This window comes from Miniopterus natalensis, chromosome 8 (genome assembly GCF_054644295.1).
Source record: "Miniopterus natalensis isolate mMinNat1 chromosome 8, mMinNat1.hap1, whole genome shotgun sequence".
NCBI classification, from domain to species: domain Eukaryota; kingdom Metazoa; phylum Chordata; class Mammalia; order Chiroptera; family Miniopteridae; genus Miniopterus; species Miniopterus natalensis.
The window spans coordinates 3758255-3776759 of record NC_142088.1 but is presented as its reverse complement, the minus strand read 5'-3'; the positions used below and the strand labels follow the sequence as shown (position 1 = coordinate 3776759).

The 18505-nt window shown below is 56.8% G+C and overlaps 2 protein-coding genes across 2 annotated transcripts in view; both read left to right on the top strand.

Annotated features, from left to right (window-relative positions):
* GIGYF2 (GRB10 interacting GYF protein 2) overlaps positions 1-2354 on the top strand; it is a 98502-nt gene extending 96148 nt beyond the window's left edge. The window contains exon 30 of the mRNA XM_087819511.1: positions 548-2354. Within this exon, the coding sequence (XP_087675637.1) occupies positions 548-615 (68 nt within the window). The 3' untranslated portion in view covers positions 616-2354. The remainder of the gene's footprint in view (positions 1-547) is intronic.
* A 6855-nt stretch (positions 2355-9209) lies between these two features.
* On the top strand, positions 9210-16127 carry SNORC (secondary ossification center associated regulator of chondrocyte maturation). Its single transcript, XM_087819356.1, has 3 exons — positions 9210-9447; positions 14755-14937; positions 15945-16127. Exons 1-3 carry the CDS (start codon positions 9375-9377, stop codon positions 16052-16054), a joined length of 366 nt encoding a protein of 121 aa, XP_087675482.1. The 5' UTR covers positions 9210-9374; the 3' UTR covers positions 16055-16127.
* The last annotated feature ends 2378 nt before the right edge of the window (positions 16128-18505 follow it).

The following is an 18505-nucleotide window of genomic DNA, read 5'->3' as shown; positions in this document are numbered from 1 at the left end:
TACTGGATATTTCTTGAAGCCTTCTACCTCCGAATAGCAAAGGCTCTTGGCCAGAATTTGATAGAGTTTTTTAATTAAGGGGGGTGGTGTTCCCAGTGGTGAGTGGGGCTGAAGTAGTATTACTCTCACCCGGAATGTGTTATTCCTGCCCCCGTTTCTTTTAGGGCTCACCTCCTGAATGAGTTGCCCCTCCCTCTGGGGACCAGCCTGCCTGAACACACACTTCTACCCCAGGTTGCACTCAGGATTCTCTAAGGCAGTGGTTTGCAATTCTGTTTAAGCAGCGATGCTGGGTTTGTTGGTGTTTTTTCTCTCCCTAATTAAATTATATTAGAACTCTAAGAAATAAAACAAAAGGAATCTCTCATTTGAAGGGCAGAAAACAAAACCCCTGCTCTGACCATCGTCCTCCTCTCTCCTTGACTACCCCGTCCCTGTGGTGTGCTCAGAAACCAGAGACAGACTTCTAGCCCCTTGCCTGGAAGAGGCACACAGTTGTCTGGGAGTTGTTTGGGTGTGGTCACTCATTGCCAATTTTTTCCTGCAGGGTTTTCAGTCAATGCTTCATCAGAGCGGCTCAATATGGGTGAAATCGAGACTTTGGATGACTACTGAGCACCTGCCAGTGGACTGGCCTTCCCTCTCCTCTCTGCTGACCATGGATTCTCCACCTTTGGACACAACACTTACCATTTACTCTCTCACTGCAACAAATCACAGAACCCATCATCTCAGGCTTTCTCTTCTAGCCCTTTGTGTCCAAGATCCTTTCAACCGTTTTTGTTGGTGAGCATCTCAGACTATAGATGAGTGGACCGGACCCTGTGTCTCGGGGGTGGCAGTTGGGATTTCTCTCCAACAAGGCTGATTTTGGGCAGCACGTGTTTACTGTGCCGTGATTTCATCTACTGTCTCCCAGAAAGTGTTGGGATCTGCCAATAGCAATTTACTTTCTCTTGTCACTTTTTTCCTTTTGTTTTTTGTCTTCTTCATTTTATCCCCCCAGTAAGAGCAAGGGGTCTAACTGGTGCAATCATGAAGAGAGTTAATGGTAACAGACATTGGCCAGCTACAAAACGCCCACGGACTGTGACTGAGCGTCCGGCAGAGACATTCAGCACTCTGCAGTCTGAAGGTCGCATTGCTAACTTTGGGATTGCATCAAAGAGGCCCTGAGTCGGGTGGAGTTTAGATTGGATTGGTTTGATGTTGCACACCCCTCGCCTGTTCTTTCTGAGCATCCTTTCGGAGAAAGGATTCATGTTTTCTTCTTAGATAGTGACTTCCAAGCAAGCTGACTTCTCCCCTGGCATCCTCCAACCTGATTGGACGAAGGAGACCCTGTGGCCAGGGAGAGGGACTTATTCTTAATTTTTCTTTCTTATAAAAACGGATTTTTCCCATAAATATTTTTACTTCAGAGGACTAGGACCAGTTTGTTTTTTGGGCCTTTCTGCTGAAAATTTGTCTCGTTTAAGAGGCAGCTAGGATCTTTACCATATGTATGAATTTGTATAATTTCATTTTGACTAGGGATAAACTTTTGCATCAGATAAAAGCCCGGAATTTCATCTGGTTCCTCAGAGCATTGTGTGTGTGTCTTGCTGTGGTCCCAAAAAGGTTTTGTTTAAAGATTCTGGAATGGCAAGCTGCTTGCCTTTTCTGAAAAGAGACCATACAAAACCTGCCCATCTGTAAGACCTTCATCCATGGAAACCACTATTCAAGAGAATGCAGTGGGATGGAGGGACAGGAGAGAAGCCTGCTGCTGGCTTCTGGTCATGGCCTCCGCATACCCTTCCCTTCAGATATAAGTGTATTCAAGCCCTATTTATAAACAAATACTCCTCCTGCCTCCACCAGCCCCCACAGACCATCACCTGGAATTGCCAATCACACTTTGGTCTGGAGCCATTGGACCGTCCGTCCCTGTGCAAGAAGTGCTGTTTGGGTGGCTCCTGGTAGAGCACCTGTTCTTTCTGTCGCCACTGCCTGAAGAGGCTGGAGTTACTCTGAGAACAGTGTGATTGTGGAGGATTATATTTGGTTTCTATTTTTATTCTTTTGGATCACCATTCTCCCTATTCCTTCTTGCTCCCTCCCTCCCAAACATGTACAATAACTATACAGAGACTGCTATAAACTTGTATATAGTTTTTGGATCAAATAGCATGAGGAGATGGGGAACCATTTAAAATTGGGACTCCTCTCCTTTGCTTTGTAAATTCAAAGGGGTGGGGTGGGGAAGAGGAATAGTTAAAATGTTTACAAAACTTTAAGCTCCCTCGGAACTTTTGCCAGTGTGGAGGAAAATAAAGAAGAACTTAAATAAAAGCTGGTGGTGGTCTCTCTGAGCGCACCTCTTGTACTCTCCTTGTCGAGGCTGCGCTGCACAAAACCGTTCTCGGTGCTGTGGGAAAGCTCAGAACCCGGCAGCACCCAGACGTGGAGGCAGCCGGTGCTTGCTTGGCCAGGCTGTGAAACACTGTCTGGTTCCTGACTTGAAAACATAGAGGTCAGGATAAACATGGGTAAGTTTGACCAAATGGCTTTCCTCCTCTGTCCCTTTCCGCTGCCCTGTGGATGTCTCTCCCCCCCCCCCCCCCCCGACACACCTCCCTGAGTGTGCTCCCCTGGACCCTGCCCACACCTTCCGAACCAGACTGCTGTGTGCTCGTTCAGGGAGTAAATCAGAGGCTGGGGAGGCAGGTTAGAAGGAACGAAGTCGTTTTAGTCCTGGAACATTCCATCCGCTTAACCAGGAGCCTCACTTCTGCCTGTGGAATTTCCCACTTAGTGGAGGGAAACGGTCCTTCCCGAGGAGTTTGTCTGGCTCAGTTTTCTCTCTCACATTCTGATTTGCATGCTCACTTGCTCTCTCTCTCCGCCAGCTGCCATCATCTTCTTCCTTTCTACACGTGGATTTGCAAATTATCTGAACTCTCCCTGAGTTTGAAAGTATTTGTTTTGTACAGTTCTAGTTATTTTAAATTAAGAGATTTTAAAAACATACCCAGACAAAAAAGTTTGATTGTGGAGACTTATCCCCAAGATAGTTGGTGCTCTGATTACTGTTGCTGCGTAACAAATTACCCCAGATGGGCTTATAGCAGCCCCTTCCTTTTGTTGGTAGTTTTGTGAGTCAGGACTTGGGGAGGGCTCAGCGGGGCAGTTCTTCCATGTCGCTTCCTCTGGGTTAGGGAGGCCTGGTTAGGCCAGCCGGCCAACGTGGCTCACTTGTGTGACTGGCAGTTGATGCTGGCTGTTGGGTGGGAACTGGCTGGGTCCATGCTGAAGGAACTCCATGTCCTCTCCAGTGCGTAGGCGGGCTTCCTGTGTGGCAGTTGACTCCCCCAGAGAACCAGGCAGAAGTCACACAGTGTCACTTCTGTGATAGAAGCCCACTCAGATCTCAGGGGCTGGAACATCCCACCCCTCTCAATGGAAAGAGTCTGAGGTCACATTGTAGAAGAGAGTGTGGAATGGAGAGACTTGTGGCCATTTGGGGGAAATCACTGTGTAAAATGAGTTTGTGCGTATACATCAAGGAACTTGGACTCTCCATTGGCTCTAAGTTGAGGGCTAATTTTTTCTTTTTCACCGGATAGATATTAGTACCTCTGGCTTAATTTTAAATAATGAGTTTCTCTTAGGTCAACCATATATGTATATTTATAAAATAGTTATTTTAAATACATTGAAGTTGAGCAGGTGGAGGAATTAATTTATTTTATACAAAATGCCCCTTTCTCACTATTAATAAAAATAAGAAGTCTGTGATGATGGAGCACACGAAGTGCTGCTGTGCAAGCCCTTCTCCTGGGCATCCCCTGTGAGAAGTGAAACTTTGCCAAAAGAGCAGCAGGCATGCACATGCTAAGTTTCTTTCTAATTGATTTTAGAGAGCTGGGGGGGGGGAGCATTGATTTGTTCCGCTTATTTATGTGTTCATTGGTTGCTGCTTGTATGTGCCCTGACCGGGGACCAAACCCACAACCTAGAAAATCAGGACGACACTCTAACCAACTGAGCTACCCAGCCAGGGCCACGCACATTCTGAACAGAAAGGAACAACCACCAGCACGTTCCAGGTGAAAGCTGGCCTCATTTTTGATGGGTTTCTTGGAATAAAAAGGAAAGTACTCATCTCTGGAGGATGGCTTTGGTCCTGCAGTGGCTGCCGGGACCGTGGGGAGTTGGGCACCTGGAAGCAGATGTGTGATGTTCAGCCTACTGATTTCGCTGGGTCCTCTGCGCCTAAGGGGCCTGCGCAGCTTTTGGTATCGTCACTTCTGGACTGGGAACCCAACCGAGCCTTCAAGAGGAGACCCTCCCCCCAGGGATTATCAGTGGGAATATTTTGAAACTAAAACTATGGTAGCTATGGTTCACTGCATGGGAGAAGCAGCACATGGGGGGGGGGCGAGAGAAGTGAGCTCTTTCCCTGACTGCTGTGGCCTAGAAGCTGCCATTACCTCCCCTTCATTGCTGTCAAGGTGACGACATTAGGGGCCAGACTCACGATCACCTGAACACAGGTCAGTCCTGCCAGTCTTCAGATGCAGGCACATCATGTCCTAAAGACTGTTTACTTGTCCCCCCAAATGCAGGTGTTGTGGGTGAGTTTCCCCTGACAGCACATTGCTTTTTCCCTCCTTTAGCATGAGAAATGGTCCTGAGAATGGTCAGTGGGGCAGTAGGAGGTTTTGGCTGCATGTGACAAGACAAAGTAGCAATGACTGATCCAAGATAGTTTATTTCTCAAGTGAAATTCAGGGGTCATTGGTCCAAGGCTCAGGGACCCAGGTTCTTTCTGTTCACCATCCTCTTGTTCCATCCTCAAGGTCACTCATGGTCCAAGGTGACAGAGCACCAGCGGTCCTGCCCATATTCCAGATAAGAGGAGGGGTGAGGTGAGGCAAGGGAGCATGCCTGTGCAGTGCCCCCTTTAAGGAGCTGTTTTGGAGCCCTACCCAACTCCTAAGTCTTCTCAGCCAGATGTAGTTGTAGGAAAGGCTGGGAGTCTGGGGTTTTGGTTGAGTGCCACCCCAAATTCCACTGTGATTCTGATTCTCCACAATCACTCTTCAGTCTTCTGTTTTGAAGAAGTTTGGGTCAGTGGGTTTATGCACAGTGACCATGGGAAAGGAATCCTAGCAGATACCCCTATTGGGCCTGTGGGCTGAGGACCCCTGGCTTTCCCACGAGGGGCTCAGAACAGGCTCTGGCGTCCATTCTTGCACAGAGCCAGGAACCCAGAGCCATTTCCAAGGGCTCAGCCTTGTGTTTAGTATCTCCCAAGTCTACACAGAATCTAGGGTTGGGATGTGTTTTTAGGGTGCCCTGTGGGCCCTGTGAGTGGTGTCATAAGTGGAGGTCCTGGACTCCAGCTGTCAGGTTTGAATGCTGGTCCTACCACCTGCTTTGGGCAAGTACTTGTTTCCCCATCTGTGAAATGGGAACTACCAGGTAGTTGTGATCAGTAATTTAATTTCAGCCTTAAAACTTGCCAGAGAGATAGCAAGAACTCCCACGTAATGTTCACCCAGATCCTCTGGTTGCTGACATTTTGCAACGTCTGCTTTTTCCCGATAACTACACTCTCGATGTTGACTCTCAGTAGCTTTTTAAAATAAACCATTTGAGAGCTAGCTGCAGACATTATATCCCTTATCCCTAAATATTTCAGGGTGTGTACCCTTGAAACAAGGACATTTTTTACATAATCTCAGGATAGTGATTAAAAGTCGGAAACAGGTGATCCATACTATTAGTTAATATCCAAGCTTCATTCATATTTCACCATTTGTCCCACTAGCGTCTTTTGTGAGGAAAAACAACCAGGAGCAGGACGCCATCCGTGATCACTTGCTGCAGGTAGTTGTCATGTTCCCTGGGTCGCCTCTGGCCCAGGACAGTTCCTCTGTCTGCCTTTGCCTTTCACATCTCCGCGTGTTTTAAGGGGGCAGGACAGTTATTTTGTAGAAGGCCTGCAGTTTGCCTGGTTTTTCTCATAATTTGAGGTTATGCAATCAGGAGTACCACAGCAGTGACATTATGTCTTCAGTGCGTCGTTATCAGGAGCATGTGGGGGTTTGGCCTGTTGCTGGCAAAGCTCACGTTAATCCCTTGGCTAAGGTGTTGTCTGCCAGATTTCTGCGCTGTGATGATTTTCCTCTTTATGGGATACCTTGAGGCCATGCTGATGTCCAGTTCCTATCAGACTTCAAGGCCTCACTCCTTCCCAGTCAGTGCTATAAATGTCACTAAGAGAATTGGCATGGCTATGAATTCAATTTAAGATTGTAATTCTGCAACCCATGCACACTTTGGATCTGGTTTTATGCTTCGTATCTGTAAGAGATGAGAGATTCTTTTAAAAGACTAACACAGAGATGCTGTAGTTCTTTGTGCCTTGATCTTAGAATTTAAATCCTTGATATTACCTTTCTGTGAACACCCAGCTCAGTAAAAAGTTCACCGTGCTTTCGGTCATCATCACTTAATGTAAATGTCAAGTGCAGCGTCTGCTTGGTCCTGTAAGCCTTGTCTTCAATGGGCACTTCATGCTAGACAACCAAGTGCTCAGACACGGCGGGCCATGTGCTACCAGATCTCGTTTTCCATGGGCTGTGAGGTCTTCCCTGCCTTCAACCACGGCGGGGCAAACCAAGCTTGGAAATACATCTTTGAGGGTCTGTTTCCTGCGGCCATTCTAGGAGCCACACACCAGGAAACAGTCCCGTGCAGGCATTTCAAGCAGAAGAGATTTAATACAGGAATTTGTTATATGGAAGTCTGAAGGGGTGACGGAGCAGACGACAGAAGGCAAGGTTCCTCAGATTAGCAACTGGGACTCGGAAGCTGACACCAGCCTGGGCTACAGGAGCAGAAAGGTTGCTCTGAGGCCGGAGCACTGTCCAGTAAGGCTGCTGGGGTTGGGCATCCAGGAGCCTGCACTTCCAGCCTTCTGTCCCTGAGCCACCTCCACCTGACCCTTTGTTACAGTACAGTGACTGCTGCTGCCAGAGATGCTGTCCGAGTGTGAAGCAGCGAGAAGCCACGGCCCGCCTCCCTCCCCGCCCAGCAGTGCCTCCCGCTGGCAGATGCTAACAGGAAGCCGCTGGCAGGAAGGTCTCAGGAGTGCGATTTGGGGACCTGACTGCACTCAGTTGCTGCGTTACGTTGTAGAGGGCAGGAAGATGAAGATGGGATACTGCGCCATCAAGCGGCACAGCGAGTGACCCGAGAAGGTGCTCACGGTTGTGTGTCCCCCAACTCCCAGCCGGCTGAACCCAGATGTTAAGTCCCTGCTGTGTGCTGGGCACGGGGCTGGGCCTGGAACTGCATTGGTGAATACACGGTCCCTGCTGTCCTGGGACTTACAGGGTGGGGACAGACAGGCAACCAATGGACACTTCATCTGAAGGCGCTGTTATGTATATCTGACAAGGGATTTTTATCCCGGACACAACACACACTACACACACACTAAAAAGACCACCCTAATATGTAGGCAAAAACAATTGAGCAGATGCTTCACAAAAGAGAATATTCCTGTGGTCAGTAAATATGAAAAAGTGCTCAACTTTATTAGGGAAACAACCGCAGTGAGACCACTACGTACCCACAGACAGCTAGACTTGAAGAGTCAGGCAGCGCCGGGGTGTGGAGGGTGCAGGGCAGCTGCTGAGGAGAGGAAAGGGACACGCTCCGGGGGACTGCTGGAGTGTACAGAGCCGACACACCGCCCGGCAGTCGGATCCTTCGACATGAAACCAAGAGAGTCCACGTATGTGTGCAGCAAAAGACATGCAAGGACAGCCACAGGAGCGATTCATAAGAGCTCACACCTAGAAATGGCCCGAATGGGCACATAGATGGACAAAAATGGATAAAGGAACAGAAGTCACGGCGTAGTCAGACCATCGAATACTGAATAAGAATGAGTGAGCTGCTACATGCCACAAGGTGGTGAATCTCACAGGCTGCCAAGCAAAAGAGAGTTCACATCACATTCCACTCATTTGAAGTTCAAGTATAGACAAAACTAATCTCTAGTGATAGAATGGCACTCTGGGGGTACTGACTGGGGAGGCGCACGGGGATCTGCTGGTGTGTGGGAAATGTTCTCTATTGATTTGGGTGGTGTACGTATACCTGTATAAAGGTTTATCAAGCTGTAGACATAAGATTTGTACACTTCACAGTATACTCTCCCCCCCCCAAAATTGAAAACTAAACCGAGAGAGTTTCATATACATATAAGTGCTAAGAAGAAATTAAAAGTGAAGTGAGGAGTGGATGGGGGGCTAACTGATCAGAACTGAGACCTGGATAGTGATAAGGAGGGAGCCGCTTCATGAGCTGAGGGCTGCTTCCTAGGGGAGGGGACAGCAAGTGCAAAGGCCCTGAGGCTGGGTCAAGTTTGAGCAGGGTGGGGGAGGTGAGCAGGGCCCAGGCAAGCCCTTAGGTTGGCTTTTTGTTCAAAGAGCCATGGGAAACCAGGAAAGGTGTGAGGCAGGGGATGTTAGCAGTATTTCCTGAGCTATTAGAGGGGGACAGGGGAGTGAGATAAAAAGAGGGACTTTGAGAACTTTAATCATGTGGCTAGGATATCTGGAAGGTTGGGGCCGGGGAGGCAGGGCATTCCAAGTGGAGATGCTCATCAGACATCCATGGAGCTGTCCGGGAGGCAGTGGGCCACGGGGCTGTGGTTCTGGGCCAGACTCAGGCTGGAACACATATCATGAGCATTTAGGTGGCATTTCAAGTCTCAGGCACCTGGAAGAACAGAGAGCAAGATGAGGGGACACACAGCACTTAATGACATGGGCTCTTCTGGAAAGAGACGAGTGCTGCCAGAGGGTTTAGATTGAAGCTGCTTTAAAGTGCTCTGCGTCCTTAACAAACCCGCTCCTGGCCAGGCGTCCAGAGCAGTGCTGACGGCCCAGGGCAAGTCTGTGGCCTGGACCCTGGGCACTGGAGTGCAGATTCCTGGGCCCAAACACAACCCACTGAAACAGTGCCCGAGGCATCTGCATTTTTCAGTTCCCTGGCTGAGTCTTTTACACATGGAGGTAAGGGGGGGGGGGGAGAGAGAGAAAAGGAGAGAGAAAGGGTGCAATTTCCTTCCAAGGGTGGGGCTGCTCCAGAATTCAGGAAAGCGGTCTGTTCTGTTAGCTCTGCTGTGTGTGTGTGTGTGTGTGTGTGTGTTGGCATGCGTGGGGGGCGGGCACGGTGTCCCAGGAGGACAGAGTTTGCATTGATGAAAACCCTTCCCAGCGCTTTGATACCTCTTTCCCGCCGCCCTGAAGTTAACCAGCTCAGTCCTCGGTGCATCCCGCTTGCCGGCCGCACTCTCTCGGCCCAGGATGGCCTTCTGTCTGGCCCTGCGCATGGCGCTGCTGCTCCTCTCCGGGGTCCTGGCCCCTGCGGTGCTCACAGGTAAGGGTGCTCCCTGGGCTCTGCCGCCACAAGCCTGCCAGGGCCGGGAAGCACCTTGGGTCAGGTTCTCCAATGCCCAGGGGCAGAAGTCCTGCACAGCTGATGGGGGGCCACTGGGGCAACGCAGAGGAGGCTACCATGAGGCAGATGGTTGCAGTTGGGAACTGGAAGCCATGGGGACGATGGCCCCCGAAGCAGAGCCAGGGACATTAGCTGCTTGAGGAACAAGGGGATTACTCCAGTACCCTAAAATCTGAAGGCTCCCAGATCTGGGAGTCAGGAGGGGGCACCAGGCCCAGGGCAAGCGGCTGAGGAGCTAGAGACCCTGGGCCCCTGGGCCCCTGGAGAGACCACGGACCCCTGCCGTTTACTTTTCGAACCCTGCATGCCCTTCCCTGCTGGTTTTCTGGAAAGTCTTCCAAGAGTGAAGCCCCAGGTGCTAGTCCTGTATCAGAAAATAGCCCAGGGGAGCACAGGGCCAGAGAGAGGAAAACTGTGAGGATGCGGGATTAGGCTCTGCATGGAGGCCAAAATGCCGGGGCCTGGGGTCCCCCAAGAAGGAGGGTCCCAACAGGCTTGGGGTGACAGGCTCCCAGGACCTCAGCCCCAGCTGGGCATGGCTGTGGGCCCCGAGCTGGGAGGGGCTGGCCGGGGCTGGCTTCGAAGCTGGAAAGAGAAAAGGCACACATGGGCCACAGGTGGTCCTTCTCCTGGAAGAAGCAGTATCTGCTGGCCACGACGTAGCCAAAGGACGGTGTTTCAGGTTCCCGGGTGGGGATCCTGGAGAGGAGACCCTCGCTGCAGCATGGGCTTTGCGGAGAGTCCGTGGGGGAGGCAACTGGATAGCAGGTGTGTGTGGTGTGTGCGTGGCCCTGGGGAGAGCGGCCTGGTGGGACAGCCTCACGCTCAGGCCCCCACACGGGGAAGCCCTGGGTGATGGTGAGGAGCCCCAGACACCCTAGGAAGGAGCCAGCAGCCTGGTTTGCTCTGGTGCCTCCTGGCTGTTTCTCAGCCTCTCTGTGGGTCTCCTTATTTGTGCAAGGGTGACACCGTGGTGCCTCTGCCTCCCTCACAGGGCACAGAAGGCCTGCCACGTTCAGATACTAGCCTTCAGGATGGGCCATGCATCAGGTGGTGCTCGGTCCATGTCACCCAACGTATATACACGTCCCCAGCCCCTCTGCTGGGTGCAGGGAGGTCTCAGGGCAGAAGCACCCCTCACTCAGGCTGAGAAAGTGCCTCACGCCCTTTTGGTGGGAGAGGTGCCCAGGAATCGAGGAAGTGACCCAAAGTGTAAAGGGGCACCTTCTATGGCCTGGATCTGGGGCTGTGATCCTCGCAGTCCCTACACCCCACCCACCCCATGAAACGCTTCTCCCGCCTGCTGGGTCCCGGGCCACCTGGGGAGCTCCTGACCAGTTTTCTGCGCCCGAGTGACCAGCCCTCCCGGCCCAGGCTGCTGCCAGATGCGCTGGGTCACACTGTGTATACATAGCCTGGGTGGGTGGGCTTGGTCTTCCACCACAGGAATGCTGGGGGAACAGCCTCGTGTTTGGCGCCACTGGGGTCTCACCTGGCCTCACCTTCTTCCATGTGTCCTACCAAGAGGGACAAGTCACCTCCTCCCAGTCTTCGGGGTTCTGGCTTGTCTGGCCTCCCTGCCATTCTGGGAGGTGTTTACCAGGCCTGGCAGCCCGCTGCTCGGTGGGCCAGGGTCCTGTAGCCCACAGGCCAGGAAGGAGCGGCCCTGTGGCAGCTGTCCAGGCCGGCCTGTTGCTCTCCCCACTGGTCGCCTGTGGCCGCAGCTACTGGGGCTGGGGGAACAGGCCAGGTTGAGCGGGCAGGAGGCCAGGGCAGGGATGAAAAGGCCCTTCATGGCCGGACAAAGGCTGTCTGTGAGCATGGGCGCCTGGCCTCGGGGCCCTGCGGTCAGAGTGAGCGCTAAACAAACTTATTTACCGAAAGGCAGGGTGGCTGGGGGTGGTGGGGCTGGGGACAGCCCACAGTGCCCAGGCCTGTGTCACGAGGCCCCCACTGCTCCTGGTTTCCTTGGTCAGAACATGGAGTGGCAGAATGGTGTTTACTCTGGTCCTGGGAGTTTGGGTCTCATCATGGGTCCCCACCTAACATCACTGCTGCTGACTCACGGCTCGCCTCCCATGACACACTCCTTACCCCTGCTCAGATGGGCTGCTGCTTGGGAGGAGGGTGGGTTATTGCCTTTTAAACCCTGATTTCCCTTGTACGACAGCAAATTGAGAAAATACAGCGGCATGTAGATGACAAGAAATGAGCTGGCCCCTCCCTGGCAGCTGCACCTCTTGCTGGGGGCTGCGGGCTGAGTCCAGGCTGCCACTGGGGTGCCAGCCTGGGTGGGCAGGGAGCTGGCTGGCCCGAGGCCCTGCTGCTTGGGCACAGATGAGCCCTGGACCAGCCTTTGGGGGTCTGCCGTAACAGTCTGCTGCAGCGCACACAGCACACAGAGCAGCCTGGCCTGTGTCCGACCACACAGATCACGCCAGAGGGGCCCTGGGATGGAGGCAATCCCGATGACGGCGATGACAGCACAGTTACAAGCTGTGTGGGCTGTGGGAGGCACTGTCCACGCCTGCTACACAGTCAGGAAAGTGAAGAGGGAGGAGTGGTCAGTCTGCAGGGGCCCCAGGGTGAGAGCTTGAGGGAGCAGGATCCAGACGCGGCCAACTGTGTTCGGAAGTCCATGGTCTTAGCCCCTTGAGCCTCAGAGACTGGCTGGGTGCTGGAGGAGAGGCCGGAGGAGGGTACACTTAGCAGGGGCGGAGCAGCCTGGGCTTGTGTCCGGCAGGGGGGAGCAGGCCTCTGTGGAGAGCAGCAGAGTGAGGCTGGTCACTGGGGAGAGGAGAGCGCGCCTGGGTGCACAGCCCAGCCGCCTGGCTCAGGGGGCCGCTCTCCCCCGAGACGGCTCCCGGCTCCTGGGCTTGGCAGAGGGTGGCTAGCTCCAGGGAGTGAGTCCGTCCTCCCTCCACGGGCCTGTCACTCCTCCTCCGGAGCTCAGAGCTGATTCCCCAGATGCCACCCAGGTTGGCTGGGCTGGGTACCCAGGAGCCCTGTGGCAGCCCCCTGGCCAGGTGCCCGGCAGTCAGAGGTGAGCTCTGGCCCGCAGTGGTGCGACAGGGAGGTGCCGGCCTAATGCCGTCTTGAGCAAGTGGGGGCCAGTGGTTTCTCCATTTATCTGGGGAGACAGACAGTCTGTGAGCCCAGACCTCAGGGCCCGCCAGGCAGCGGGCACGCTCAGGCCTTCTCTCTGCCCGGCCCCTGGGAGCCTGAGGTCAGCATACCTGGGGGCCCCTCCCTCCCAGGCAGTAACAAGGAAAGACTGACAGGGTCACTTTGCCTTCCTCACAGGGACAACTTCACAGTTGGTAGGGGCCAGGGTGGCCCCCAGACTCAGTGCTGTAGTTGAGCCTTGGGACCTGGGAGAGGGAAGCCCACCCCGTCCCACATCTTGCCAACACACCACTGGGTGCTGGGGCCTTTTGCCCCTGAAGGCCTCTGTGCCAGGGGTGTTTGCTGAAAAGGGGCACCAGCTTGGGCAAGCCTGGGGAGTGGGACAGTGGTCCCTGCCTGCAAGCCAAGCCTTGGAACTGAGCCAGCTGGGCCTGGGAGAGGCTGCAGGGTCAGGGCTGGGGGCACCTTGTACGGTTTTATTGCAAAAAGATTTTAAGTTTACAGAAAATTTGCAATGACCAGTAGATCCTACACTCAGATGCACCAGTTTCCCACATTCTGCCATATTCACTCTGTCTTCCTGTCTCTACCCACCTACCTGTCTGGATGCGGAACCGTGTGAGAGAAAGTTGCAGATGTGCCCCTTTACCCCTAAATATGCTCAAGAACAAGGGGATTCCCTCACATAACCAGTCAGTTGTCCACATCGGGAGATGAACACGGATGCAGGACTATTATCTAAACCCCAGCCTTACTCAGACTTCACCATGGACCCAGACTCTCCTACAGCAGCCCCTCTGCCCCATCCAGGAGCACATGCTGCACCTAGCTGTCATGACCTTGGGCCTTGGAACAATTCCTCAGCTTTCCTTTGTCCTTCATGGCCTTGACATTTTTGAAAGCCCAGTTACGTTAAGACCAACCCTGAGTTTGGGCTTGGTTGATGTTTCCCCACAATTTGCTCCAGGTGGGCACTGTGGGCAGTAAAGGCCCGGAAGCGTCCCTGCATCTTCCTGGAGCATCCCTGGATCACAGTCAGGATCAGGCGCGGGCAGGAGCCTGGAGCCTGCCTGCCACCCCGGTCTTGGCTTGAACTTACTGTGCAGGAAGGATGGATGCGCCTAGGGTTGGGGTGGTGCTGTGGGGCTCCTCAGGCCAGGATCCTTGGGGTGGGTATGGGTATTGGCATGAACCGCCTGGGGCCGAGGTGGGGTATGAGGCTGGGATTATCACACAGGCCTCTCAGCCTTGTCCCTTTAGTTTTCTGGGGCCCCTGGGTACCCCAAACCCTTGCTGACCCCCACCCATGAGCAAAGAAAGGCTCCTGCAGAAAGGGCTGCCCAGAGACTGATGCACTGATGGAGCCTCAGCTTGTGTGGGAGGGCGGGGGGCACCCACTCTTTCCTGGGGCCTCCCTGACAGACACCCCTCTGGCCCTTTTCCGTCTGGAGATAGTAACATGCTGGGCTCAATTCCTTGGGGTATAGAGGCCCCCTGGGCTTTAAGTCTCAGACACATAGGAGTGTGTGTAGGTGCTGGACTCCATGTCCCATGGCTGCACGGCTTTACCCAGCTGAGGGCCAAGGAGAAGCAGGGCTGACCACCCTGGGGCGTGGGTGGCCTCTCCTGTCCACCCCCTGCAGCAGGGACCCCGGTTCCTGGAGTGGGCACTGTTCCACCTTCCTGGCTCTTCTCCAGGGTAAAGGCTGACCTGTGTCCACTGTCACCTCACCCAGGCCTACAGCTCCCATAGGTTCAGACGGGGGACCCCAGGCTCTGCTGGGAGAGAGGAGGTGCCCTGTCCCAGGTCCCCCTAATCTGCTGCCAGGCCAGGGTTCCCACAGCTGTTTCTAAGACTGTTGGTCCCTTTACTCCCTCCCGCCCCTCATCTCTCTGTCTTCACGGGCCCAGAGGCAGCCAGCCTGGCCCCACTGGGGGTTCTGGGGCCACACGTGGCCTCTCTGCCTGGGCTGCCGCACCTGTGATGCGGGGAGGCTAGGCTAGCGTTGAGCCCCAGGGCCCCCAAACAGAGCCGCTTCCCCGGCGGGGAGACGGCCCTGTCCCTCAGCCAGGGCCCAGCGCCTGTCCTTGGCCTTGCAGCTGAGGGTCCGCAGGAGCCCGCGCCCACCCTGTGGAACGAGCCCGCGGACCTGCCATCCGGGGAAGGCCCGGCGGAGGGCACCAGCCCCACCCCGGAGCCCGAGGCCACCGGGGCGCCGGCCCCCACCGCCCCGCCCAGGCCCGAGGACAGCACCGCGCGGGAGCGTCTGGACCAGGGCGTCGGTAGGCGGCGGGCGGGGCGCAGGGGGCGCGGAAGGGGGCAAGGGGAGCAGAGGGGGGGCCGGGGGCGGGGGGGAGGGGAGGGGACGGGAGGGGAGGGAAGGGGAGGGAAGGGGAGGGGAGGAGACGGGAGGGGAGGGGGGCCGGGGGCGGGGGGGGAGGGGAGGGGAGGGGAGGGAAGGGGAGGGGGGCCGGGGGCGGGGGGGAGGGGACGGGAGGGGAGGGGAGGGGAGGGGGGCCGGGGGCGGGGGGGAGGGGACGGGAGGGGAGGGGAGGGGAGGGGGGCCGGGGGCGGGGGGGAGGGGAGGGGAGGGGAGGGAAGGGGAGGGGGGCCGGGGGCGGGGGGGAGGGGACGGGAGGGGAGGGGAGGGGAGGAGACGGGAGGGGAGGGGAGGGGACGGGAGGGGAGGGGACGGGAGGGGAGGGGGGCCGGGGGCGGGGGGGGGGAGGGCGGCCGGGCTGGGGGGCGGGGGCCGGGAGGGGAGGGGACGGGAGGGGGGGGAGGGGGGCCGGGGGCGGGGGGGAGGGGGGCCGGGGGCGGGGGGGAGGGGAGGGGACGGGAGGGAAGGGGACGGGAGGGGAGGGGAGGGGGGCCGGGGGCGGGGGGGGAGGGCGGCCGGGCTGGGGGGCGGGGGCCGGGAGGGGAGGGGAGGGGACGGGAGGGGAGGGGAGGGGAGGGGGGCCGGGGGCGGGGGGGAGGGCGGCCGGGCTGGGGGGCGGGGGCCGGGAGGGGAGGGGAGGGGAGGGGGGCCGGGAGGGGAGGGGAGGGGAGGGGGGCCGGGGGCGGGGGGGAGGGCGGCCGGGCTGGGGGGCGGGGGCCGGGAGGGGAGGGGAGGGGAGGGGGGCCGGGAGGGGAGGGGAGGGGAGGGGAGGGGGGCCGGGGGCGGGGGGGAGGGCGGCCGGGCTGGGGGGCGGGGGCCGGGAGGGGAGGGGAGGGGAGGGGAGGGGACGGGAGGGGAGGGGGGCCGGCGGGCGGCCGCGCGGGGCGGCTGACGCCCCTCCTCCCGCAGGCTCGCTGGGGCCCGGCGCCATCGCCGCCATCGTCATCGCCGCCCTGCTGGCCACCTGCGTGGTGCTGGCGCTCGTGGTCGTCGCGCTGAGAAAGTTTTCCGCCTCCTGAAGCGAATAAAGGGGCCGCGCTCCCGCCGGGCCCGCGTCTCGAGCGTGTGCGCGCGTGAGTGTGCGGCGAGCGGGGCGGGAGGCAGCTGGCGGCCCGTGCGCGCGTGTGCGCGTGGGTGCGCGTGGCCGGCGCCCGCGGGGCCGCGTGTGCGGGGCGGGGGCGGCTGGCGCTAGGAGCGGGTCGGCCCCGCGCCCTCGGCCCCGCCTCCCGGGGCGCCCCCTGTCCGCCCCTCCGCCGAGGGATGCGGGGCTCGGGCGGCCGTCACGGGGACCCCTCTACCCCAGGGAGCCCCTGGAGCTGGGCGCGGCGAGGGGCGAAGCCCAGGCACTGTCAGCCTGGCCTGGCCCCCCACCCGCAGTCCCAGGCGGCCCCCCAGGCCGGGCGTCACGGGAGCCTGGGGCCGCAGCAGCCCCGCCGCCCCCCCAGCTTGGCCCGGGCTCTTCCTGCCACACTTCCCGGGAAGCAGCCCAGCGCTTGTAATTTAGAGATTTGAATAGTGGCTGATCTGCTCCGGGCGCAGCAGGAAAGAAGCCGGAGCTGTGTCCTGCCCCGTCCCCCGAGGGCCTTTGGAGCGAGAAGATCTGGAGGAGTCAAAGTGCAAACCACCTGCGCCCCTGGGAGGTCCCTTGGGTGGGTGCTGGTGGCGGGAGGCTGTCCCCCCTCCTCCTTTCCCACCATTGTCTCAGCAACTATGTGACCTTGGTTTCCCTGATCTCCTGGCCACACCTGTTCCTTCGAAGACCAGTTTTCTCCTGGATGCTCCAGATGAGCCCACGCGGTACCCACACACTCTCCCCCAAACACATCATGGGGTACACGCTCCTGCTTATAAAGGCCTGTTATGAAACTGACCAGTTTTCATGAAACTGTTTACTGCATTTCACACGATCTCCAGCGGCCAAAGCCCTGTTAGAGCAGAGGATCCAAGTCAGCCGGCTGTCTCCCAGCCTCAAAAAGAAGGCCAGACAAGGGCCAGGACCAACAGACAGCCCCGCCACTCTTTATCCTGAGTCCCCCAGCAGCATGGGGCTCAGAAGTGGCCCCTCTCCACCTTCCCTAGGTGCTGGGGGACTCAGGTGCAGCTACTCTTCCTGGGGGAGCATCAGTTCCTCCTGGGACCAGAGGGTCCTCCCCAGTTAAACGAGTGAGTTGCAGGTGTGTGCACCTTGCAGGATTCATGCAATTCTCACAGGATCTGAGGTCTCAAGACACCCAGAGTCATGCTGAGGCCTGTGGGAAGAAGCCACAAAGTCCCACTGGATCTAAACCTCAGGCTTCTAACCAAAGGCCTGTTGTGGTGCAGAGGAAAGTGTGTCCTGGCAGAAAGAGGCTGGTCCCAGGCAGGGGGGCTGGGCTGGGTCAGCTTCTGGCGCATCTGCACTCCAGGACTGGGGGTGATAGTGGGGCGGCGAGGAAGTGCCCAAGGCCAGTGACGGGCCAGGTAGGAAGCCCCAGCCCCATGCCTGGTGGTTAGATTCCCTGTGGGACCACCACTCACCAACACCTCAGTCCCACTGTGGTCTTCCAAAACCGCGTTCTCACTTCCACTGCAGCAGAAGGGCGTCTCCAACTCCCTCAAACACCCTTTTCTGTTTCTTGAGTCCTTGAACCAGTTGAGGCCCCGACCCTGGCTGCTCTCTTCTCCACTAGAGGCCTCCTCAACCCCCTCCTGACCTTGAAGGTAGCTTCTCTCTCCCTGCCCAGAACCCAACACCTCATTCCTGTGTGCAGCAGGGCAATAAAGAGTGGAACTTCACCTCCTTTATTTTATACATGATGCTTCTTTTAATGCAGCCAGAAATGGTATTTGCTTTTCTTGGAACCATAACCGATATAGGATGCAGTGACCAGTTCATTCCTTACAATACTTGGGCTTCTTAAGGGGCCAGAAGACACAAGTTATATCCAGCCCGCCAGGCAGCCAGAGGCAGCATGGGCCCTCGGTGAAGCTCTGGCAGAGGGGGACAGGCAGTTTGGTCTCTCAGTCTTGTAAATTGGAGACCAAGGGCTGCTCATCAAGCTCACCAGGCAAGGGCAGTCCATCTGCATGCCTGGTGGATTCTGATGGCTTCCAGGGTAGAGAAGGACACGTGCAGGGGGGTCATGACAATCATCACCTTTGCACCTGCCCTCGGCCAGGGACACCCTGGGTGTGGGGCCTCTCCCAGTTTCTGGGAAGGCCCCTGGAGCATGCCAGTCCCTTCTATCCCCTCTAAGAGACAAGAGGGAGAGATGGTGTAATACTGTTTAAAATATACTTTCTCATTTACAAATGCATTGGAGGAAAGATGTGGGCACCGTTTTTCCAGTTTGCAAGCAAGGGACCAAGACACGTGAGCATTCACCATGTGGCAGGGATGAGGGTCAGGGTGACTCCTGCACAAGGTCACCTTCCCCCAGAGCCCCTCCACGAGCCGATCCTTGGGTTTGCCTGCCAGGCCCTGCTCCAGC

What these genes read in the sequence shown, in the direction of transcription:
- SNORC (XM_087819356.1), top strand. Translation starts at nt 9,375, where the DNA reads ATGGCCTTCTGTCTGGCCCTGCGCATGGCGCTGCTGCTCCTCTCCGGG. An exon ending in GGCCCCTGCGGTGCTCACAG is followed by an intron (nt 9,448 to 14,754) that starts GTAAGGGTGCTC and finishes TTGGCCTTGCAG; the next exon opens with CTGAGGGTCCGCAGGAGCCC. An exon ending in GCGTCTGGACCAGGGCGTCG is followed by an intron (nt 14,938 to 15,944) that starts GTAGGCGGCGGG and finishes CTCCTCCCGCAG; the next exon opens with GCTCGCTGGGGCCCGGCGCC.